The sequence below is a fragment of the Notamacropus eugenii genome, chromosome 1 (assembly GCF_028372415.1).
Source record: "Notamacropus eugenii isolate mMacEug1 chromosome 1, mMacEug1.pri_v2, whole genome shotgun sequence".
Classification (NCBI taxonomy): Eukaryota; Metazoa; Chordata; class Mammalia; order Diprotodontia; family Macropodidae; genus Notamacropus; species Notamacropus eugenii.
Window position 1 is genome coordinate 481752196 of NC_092872.1, and position 9193 is coordinate 481761388.

General features: G+C 39.1%; 1 protein-coding gene across 3 annotated transcripts in view; it reads left to right on the plus strand.

Annotated features, from left to right (window-relative positions):
* Positions 1-4541, plus strand: part of GPR107 (G protein-coupled receptor 107) — a 91251-nt gene extending 86710 nt beyond the window's left edge. For all 3 annotated transcript variants that reach the window (XM_072632712.1, XM_072632708.1, XM_072632709.1), the window contains one exon: positions 1574-4541. In XM_072632712.1, the coding sequence (XP_072488813.1) occupies positions 1574-1670 (97 nt within the window). In that variant the 3' untranslated portion in view covers positions 1671-4541. The remainder of the gene's footprint in view (positions 1-1573) is intronic.
* The last annotated feature ends 4652 nt before the right edge of the window (positions 4542-9193 follow it).

Here is a 9193-nt window from a genome sequence, read left to right on the forward strand (position 1 = left end):
TCTAGCAAAACAAATTGCTTCATCAGGCGTTTTCCATAAATATCCATCTCATTCTGCATCTTGAATTAGGAGTTGGGTAGCATGCTTCATCATTGGTGCTCTGGAATCAAACTGGTCATTGCATTAATCAGAGTTCTAATAGCTTTCAAAGTTGCAGGTTTTTATAGTATTGGGTTAACATGGCACAGTAGTATTCCATTATATTCATATGCTCAATTTTTTTCAACCATTCCTCAGTCAGTGGATGCCCATTTAGTTTCTTGTTCTTTGCTACCACAAAAAGAGCTGCAATAAATATTTTTGTAAATAAGTCCTCTTTTTTAAAAAATTTCTTTGGGCATATAGACCTAGTGGTAATACCACTGGGTCAAAGAGTATGCATAATTTAATAACTTTTTGGTCATGGTTCCAAATTACTTTTCAGAATAGCTGGAACAATTCACAGTTTCATCAGTAGTGTATTAATGTGCCTGAAACTGGCAGTTTTTTTGCAAGACCCAAAAAAATTGTTAAAACCATAGAATAGGAAATTGGTGGACTGTTAGTCCTGATCCCATGAAGAACTCTGGGATATTTTAGTACCTTTCCCTTATCATGGCCTCCCGCTTCCTTATGTGTCTGGATTACGTAGCATTTTCTTTTAGGCCCTTAAACATACCTATTAAATTAGTCCATAAGCATTTATTAAGGAAGCATCTTCTAGAAATTAGGCCCTGTGCTAAGCATTTGGGATGCAGATACAAAGAATAAAACAGTTCCTGCTCTGAAATTATCTTAAATTCCAGTGATGGAGACAAGAAGTATGTGTGTACATGTATACAGCAAAAATGTAAAGAGAATAAATGCAAGTAAATAAAAAGCAGTTAAAGACAAGGCGATTCAGGAGGGAGAGCCCTGACACAGGGATCAGGAAAGTTTTCCTGTAGAAGGGATTGCTTGAGCTACTTCTGGAAAAGAGAGACTCTTATGAAGCAGAGGGGAGGAGGGAGTGCATTTCAGATGTGTGGGGTAGCCATGCAGAGACCTGCAGACAGTTTGGGGAGTTGTGTTGTGGAACAGAAAAAAAGCCAGCTTAGTACATTTCATAGCAAGGGATGGAAGGGAGTCGTGCCCAAAGGCCAAAAAGATAGATAGGGACCAGATTGTAGTTTATCTTAGAGGCAGTAGGGAGCTAACAGAGGTTATTGAGCAGAGAAGTGATGCAATCAGATTTGTCCTTGAAGACAAGGACTTTGGAGGAACTCAGGCAGGGACACCATGTAGGCTGCTACAGTAATGTAGGTGAGAGTTGATAGAAGTGCCCATGTGAATAAAGAGAAGAGGTCAAATTTGAGAGATATGAAGGGAGAAATAGTGAGATTTGGCACCTAACTAGATATGTGGTACAAGAGAAAGTGAGGAATTTGAGGATAATGCCAAGGTTCAGAATCTAGAACATTCATCTAGTACAAGGGTTTATTACTTTCAAAAATGTACATATAGAAGAATTGGAGGGAGGGAGGGGGAGGGAGAGAGAGACTATCAAAAGAAACCATTGCCTGAAGTTTTCTTAACTGCATACTTCTCTTTTTAGGGTGACGACTTCAGGAGTGATGGAGAATGTGAAGAAAGTCAAAAAGGTGACAAATGGATCTGTGGATCCCCAGGGTGAATGGGAGAGCACAGCGTGATGAAGCAAACTTTGAGAAGAGCACTTTCAAAAAACTTTTAATTTATTAATAGTACTGTCAGTGAACAGGAGCAGCCTACACCTCCCAACATTGATCCAACAAAAGAGTGTGACTGGGAGCAAAATGTCACAGAAACCTCATTTCTTCCTCTATACTTTAAGGAAACTGGATCTATTGCTGCCCACAAGAAAGTTTGAACTTTCCTCAAGGTGGGAATGATGTGTGGGGAACACAAAGGAGGAGAAAATGAGGATTTCATTTGTTTTAAATTTTTATATGCACATACCTTTCCCCCCCTTCTGTTAATGAGTAGGTATTCGGAAATGTATTTGGTTCTGTTCTAGACTGTGTTATACAAGTGGAAAGACTGTGTGCGTGTGCACGTGTGCGTGTGTGTGTGTGTGTGTGTGTGTGTGTGTGTGTGTGTGATGGAGAGAGAAAGAGAGAGAGAGATGTTTGTGATACAAATCATTGAACATGAAAACTGTGTTGGACAAGGGGAACAAAAGTTAAATGAAAAGACCCAGTTACTCTGGTATTCTGGCAGGATCTTATAAAAGAGAACAGTTAAATCATTGTGGGAGTGGTATAAGGAAGAAAATGAAATTAAGTGATTTTATAAAACAAAATAGGTATCACTTGGGTAGGAGCACAATTGCATCTTTAAAGCATTTATCACAGACCCAGGAGTCCTGGGCATGGTCCTGAAGGCTGCCATTGATTCCAAGTATGGCCTTGGGCAAGTCCTCTAAGTCACCTCATTTGTAAAATAGGATAATGCATTAGTAAAGTGCTTTACCATCCTAGGACTGTGATGCCATGCTCAAGATGAAGGATTACCTTCTTCCTCTGTGATGCAGTCCAAGGAGGAGAATGTGATTTTCCTTATTAAGAGGGGATCTGCTTGGAGCTTGCCACACTGTAGCTGTCTGTTTTACCTCAGGAATGAGAGGGAAAGTTATAGGCCTGAAATTCTTTGAATTAATTTTTCTATGAAGTTTCCCTTAGACCATTTTCTGTGCCCCATAGAACACTAACTCCTTTCTCTCTTCTCTCGGGAGCAATACTTCTTTTTCTTTGTTTCACAAAAAAGTGAAAGGTGTGGCTCATCAGGTCACAAGCCATGTGGTTAAAGCTATGGAAATATCAGTGGAAAGGGGTATGAGGAAGAATCATACATACGTAAGTAACTACAAGCAAGTGAAAATTTATTCTTGAACACTATTGAAGAGAAAGGGAAATTTGGGGACAGTATGGATTGTATGGGTAAGAAGACTATTAAAAGGGTTGTGTTTGTGTAAACCTAAAGTTCTTCCTGATTGCTTAGCATTAAACAAAGGGACTCTCTGGTCCCTAGTTTTGAGTCCCATTAAATGGACCTATCAGTGGAATCTTTTACTTAGGGGCTCTCTGACAGTGGAATTTTTTTTTACTTGCGAATAGAGGAAAATCTACTAATCACCTTCCAAGAATGCTTTTAGTGATGATTGAGTGAGTAGCCACCTGAAAATAAAAGTATTTTAACTCATGGCAGTTTTTTGGAAAATGTGGTGGAGGGAATAATTTCTGTTTTAACCAGATACTTAGGAACTCCTGCTGGCAACTTACAAGTTTCAAAGAAGGCTGCATTCATAAATGTGCTTAATTTGAATAATGTTGCTGTGAAGGGGTCTGTTAATGAACCCATGAAAAGATGTTTGCTTGTCTCTAGCTACTTGGGCACACCTGTGGATTAGAATCTTGAAACTTCTTATATTTGCCATTCACTGCTCTTACCTTCACAGAGCAGGCTGCCTCCTCCTGAACAGTGGAGATGAGAGATTTGGGAATTTTTGAATATTTAAAGAACACTGAGAATTGTGTCTGCAAAATATATATAACTTGGCCAGGCATAGAAAACAGAAAGATTTTTGATCTGGGCAGGTGTGTTTCTCAAATATTTTTCTTCCTCTGCTGAGGTGGTGATGGAGGAGCATATATATTAATGCCTGGAAAAGATAGATGAAAGAACATGTAAAAATAAGCCTCTGTCAGCCAGTTGATGAAACGTAATTTACTTCTGCTAGTTCATCCTTCTTTGCATGATAGTCCCTGAATAAAGTATCATCACTATGATCTTTGAAACAAGCTGAGCATAGAACAAGAATCATCTTAAGTACATCTTAAGGTCCTCCAGATCTTTTAGGAAAGGATTTTCCGTAAGGAAGAGACACAGAAGATGTTTTGAATGTTTAGATGTACGCCTTCTCGTTCACTCATCTTTTGAAAGATCACTTTAAACTGGGTGGCAGAAAGAAAGACTAGAAATTACTATTTGGTCGTTTTGTTCTCTTCCTGCCCCTCCCCTTTTTTTCCTGTACCAAAATAACATAGATGGTTGACTTCAAGACTTTCACATCTCTGGGGTAGATCACCTGAAACACACTTGGGTACTCCATCCAGAGTGCCACGTGCTATTTCTCCAACAAACAGTTGTCTGACCAAAGCTATGATAACAGTCCCTACTATGAAGGGCTGGGGGGAGGGCATGTCATATACATGATTTTAAAAATATGAGTGAGAGACTGTCTGTGAGAGTGCATGGATATATATACTCAGTACAGCATTAATAACTTCTGTTGTACTGTACTGGTAACACTATTGCTACTGTTGTTGCTAGCAGGAGCAGAGCCTTTTGGGTATAATTAGCATGTGGACATTGGTCTCAGGTTTCTCTTTGGTAAAAACCATTTATTAACACTATGTACTTCCAGGCTTACTCACTGATCTGACTTTCTGTGGTTTTGTAACTGAGCAGTGGCCCCCTGGAATCTGAAATGGACAAATAAAATGTGTTAGCTTTTTAAAAAATAAAAGCCAGACTGATCCACAGTGATTGGAACAAAGAAATTGTTTTCCTATCACCAAATGTTCTAGCAAGAAATGTTCATCAGTGGACCTTATGGGCTTTGGTGAATTACAAAAATGTCCGGCCTAGGGACAAAATACTTTAAAATTGCCTCCCTTCTTTCTAAAATTGGAAATATAAAATAAATCCATTTTCATGCCCAATACCAAAGTTACCATGAATAAATGATTGATTGATCCTCTAAACTGAACAGATTTGCCCAACAGTTCCACCAAATTCAGAAACTCCCCCTACTCCATTGTCATTTTAAGTGTTCATTTGAGCTAGGAGTAAATTCTTTTAAGTTTTCAGACAGTAGCTTAAAAGGAGTCTACACAGACAGCACTTTTCCTACCCCATGTATTTCTTCCACATCTTTACCTAGTAGAATCCTTAGCTTCCTTCAGAGCTCAACTCATCTGCTACATTCTACACAGAGCTTATAATTCCTGTCTGCCTGTGCCAAACATCTCCCCCTCCCCCCAAATAAAATTACATTTTGTGGACAAGGCTGTGAAATTTCAGGAAATTGAGGATCCCATTTTTTCATTTCAATAGACTGTGCCTCTATCGCTAGAAAATTATTTCCTGGACAGCATGAACAAAAAATGTTCTTTTAATCCTGGCTGTCCACTCTGGCCAAGTACTCAGTCTAGCTCCTGGGTCGTTTGGTGCTAAAATTTGAGTTGCAGTCGCTTTTCCTGAATAAGACCCTGAGGAAGTTAACACTAGTGAATTGGAAATTCATCTTCGTGTTTACACCTGCTCTGGTGTAAGGATTGCTTCTTAGGCCATGACCTTGGTGAATTTGGTATCAGCTTATCAGGCTATCCTAGTGAACCAAGCCTAAACATAACACTACCCGAAATTCTCTTTTCATTCCATTTTATTTAAAACTGGCATGTGACTGGAAGGGAAGTCTTGTTGAATTTCCCCTCTAGAGTTATTAGATGATTAGACTGTCATGATCTCGGCTGTTATTTTTTAACCTGACCTTTTCTCCCTCCTGCCGGCTTCCTCCTATTGATTGCCCTGTTCCACTTTGACAGAGACTGGGAGAGTATTGTTAAGATTTTGGTGCATTGCAGTATTTGTTCAGTGCCAACTGTGTGAAAGATGTATTTCCTGAGCTAGGAGACTCTTCATTGAAAGAGTACATACTAATGATGCTTCATATTATTACCTATAGGATGTACCTCCCTAAAATACAATGCCCTGTTTCCTTTCAAAAATAAATTACTATCATGGCCCCAAGGAAGATGTACAGTATTCCCAATTATGAAAGGTTTTCTGGCCATCTTCCTTTGTCTACAAAATATTCTCATTGAGAAAATGATCCTAAGTTAACAGACAGGCTTTGAGGACTGCTGGCCCCATTCCATGCACAATTGCAAAGAAAAAAAAAGCCTTATTCTCTCCAGCCAAGCTGTTGATTTTCAAAAACACAGATTTTGGCAAAATCTACACTGATCTTCCAAATGCCATGCCTCTCCCAGATATCTTAGGTCAATGTCTAATCCAAGAACTGTGGTGTAGAGTATTTGAGTTCAATGTATCTGTAGCTATGCCTCCTTCATTTCATTTCCTCCTGAGGAATTCAGTATTACTGATCACCACTGTATAGAAGCTACCACACCTCAACTCAGAGGTCTCATGAAACTTCAGAAAATCATTAGTCTGTAATACACCAAATGTTCTTTTTCAGAAGATCTGCTCTTTACTGTGATACCCCCTGGGGTGTTCTTGGCAGGGTGTACTTCTTTAAAATATCTCACTTGAGCCAATACTAATCCTTGTTGCCACCTGTAATAGATTTATCAATAAGTAATGCAAAAGGTTCTCAAAGTTCCCCAGGGTTCTTTTAGCAATAGTGATGTGTCTGTGCCATCCCCGCTAGACTTATGTTTCATGCTCAGCCTTGATGCAAAGATATCTCCTGAATTAATTACCAAATGGATACACTGTATGAAGGGAAGAATTGGGGTAGTTTGGGAGTGGGAAGGCAGCTGCGTGATGTGTGTTGGATTGATAGCTTTTTGGAATTTTGACTATAAAATGCAGTTAGGAAGTTTGGAGGAGTCCTTGAGGAAGGCAATAAATGTCAAAATGATAAGGAAAAAATTAATTTGGCACAAAAAGTAGGCTTATTACAACGACTGTTTCAGTGTCTTGTAATGAGATTCTGGCTACTCAAAAAACCAGAGAAGGGTTAAGGAAACAGTGTTGCTGGCAAGTGAGAGCTATTACCTCTGACTTTATTATGTTGTGACCTGGCTCAGCTGCTTCCAGGCAGCGTATTTACCCTAAATTGGATTTGCTTAGCTACATGACCTCCAAAGAACCCAGGTAGGGTGTTTAATCCAGGAGCAAATTTCTGGGTGCTTGCAGACAATAAAGCATACTTTGCTCTTCATTTAAGGTTAAGGTTCAGAAAGAGATTTTTCAGTATTTTTTTTCCTAACATTATTTAACAGATCACTGTGGGGTATTTATATAATGAGTACTGGAGAAAAAAATATGAATCAGGATACCGTATGTAACTTGTTTTCTTGCTTTGGTGCAAATGTGTAAAATAAAGACTCCATGACAAAATGTACATTTGTAATCTCAGGGGAGCTTTTGATAAATGACTCCTGCCTCAGTCTCCTGGACTCTTTCTTCCTTCTCCCTCATAATTTTTTTTTCCTTTTGTTTTTAGATGATCAAGTTTCCTGTTTCCCAAAGCTTTCCAACTGTTCCCATTAATAGTAATGGTGACCTACTAAAGAAATCCGAGCTAAGGCATAACAGTATCCATAGCACTTGTCATTATTGATAAATTCACTCATGATTTGGCTGGCTATATATTGAAAATGATTTTTTTTGCATAGGGACAAAGAATAATGGCATTTTCACCAGAATTTATTCCCCCATTGCTGTCGGGAGACAACTACAAAAAGATACAGGACTAGTCCCAGTACAGAAGACAATTGGCATGATGCACCATCTTGGTAACAATGTGGGCGTGGAATGTGCTTTGATTTTCTCATCCCTTCAAATTCAGATGGCTCATTTCGTTCTCAGCTACTTCACATTAGAATTATATATTTCAGGCCCCTGGTGAGGCCTACAGGTGATGACTTGCCCAAGGTCACACAACTAATTGGTAGCACTTAAAAAACAGATCTTATTCCCAATCCATTGCCCTTTCTGACTGTTACTGTATTATGCCATTTGCCTGTGACCTTCCCACCTATGCATAACAAACTTACATGCCTGCCTCAAAGCCTGTCAACGAGATCATAACCCTTCCTTGGAATGGATGGGGAAGGTGAACTATGAGTGTACCTCGACATGATCCTGAAAAGGATGTGAGAATCACATTTTTTGTAAGTTGAATCACTTTGCTCTTGAGGCACTTATCTCTATCTCTGATTGATTTTTCAATTAGCAGGGTCTTCTAACACTGTTACTCCTCCCTCCACATACTCTTCCATGCAGCTGTGATGAATTCTTTGGTACAGTGACAAAAATAGCCTCGGCCTTCACCCCTCCACTTTATCGTTTTGTACATTTAAATGGATATTAGGATTTCCCAGCACAAGTAAACCTGCACATTGTAGGAAGTCTGCAAAAGGTTCTTGGATTCCACTGTGGCAAGCTGTGGCATGTCCTTTGGGGTGGGTCATAATGCTCATTCTCCTATAAGGGATGCCCTGCCTTCATTTATACTGTTTATTCTCAGAATAGTTAGAAAGTATTCCTTGCTCCACACATTTCTATAACCTAATTAACTTTTATTTTTAAATCCAGTTGTCTATAGTTGTCAGTCCTCCATTCATTGTCTAGCACCTTTCATAGATTCACTAATCTGAAGGGTTATTTAAATCCAAATAGAGTTGTCTAAGAAGCTGGGTACAGACTAGACTAAGCTGCTTCCAGCTGCTTCCTCTAACAGGCTTCCATCAACAGCTGTTGTCAGGAACTTGGAGTTGTCAGGGCTGGAACTTAAACCCCATTCTCCTGACTTTTAAGCCCAGCTATGTTAGAGGTCCTTTATTAGACACTAAGGATACTACAGAAATGAATAAGCCATGATTTCTGCCCCTCAGTCAGCTTTAGTAGGTCATTATCCAAATGTAGGTTTTGCAAAAGCAAAGTAACTGCCCAGTGTGTTCAGAGGCTTCCAAATTTCCGTTGCTTTTACTTGTTCATTACAATTCAATAAGGTAGCATTTATAGAAATTTCTCTTCCATAGAATGATAACATAGATACCACCAAACAGAAAACTTAAAAATTTCTCTCCCAGAGAAATAGAGGCAACCATCACAAGCAAAAATAACTATGACCTTCCAGGAAGGTGCTGTCTTACATCTGGACCCATATCAGAAATTATGTTTAATCTAAATATGACATTCAGCCTATTTCTTATTAGAACAATTAGTCATCATCTTTATCTTCTCAACCTTTCCAAACATTTGGGGATCCTCATTAAATTGTCCCTGGGCCTTCCGCAGGCTAAGTTATTATTGAATTGCCTTTGCAAGTATCTTGCCCTTCCACTTAGAGTGGATCAGTATTGCAAATTGATAGTTACTCATTCCTTTAGGCCACATAACAATCGATGCCCATTGAAGGTTAAAAAAAAATGTTCTG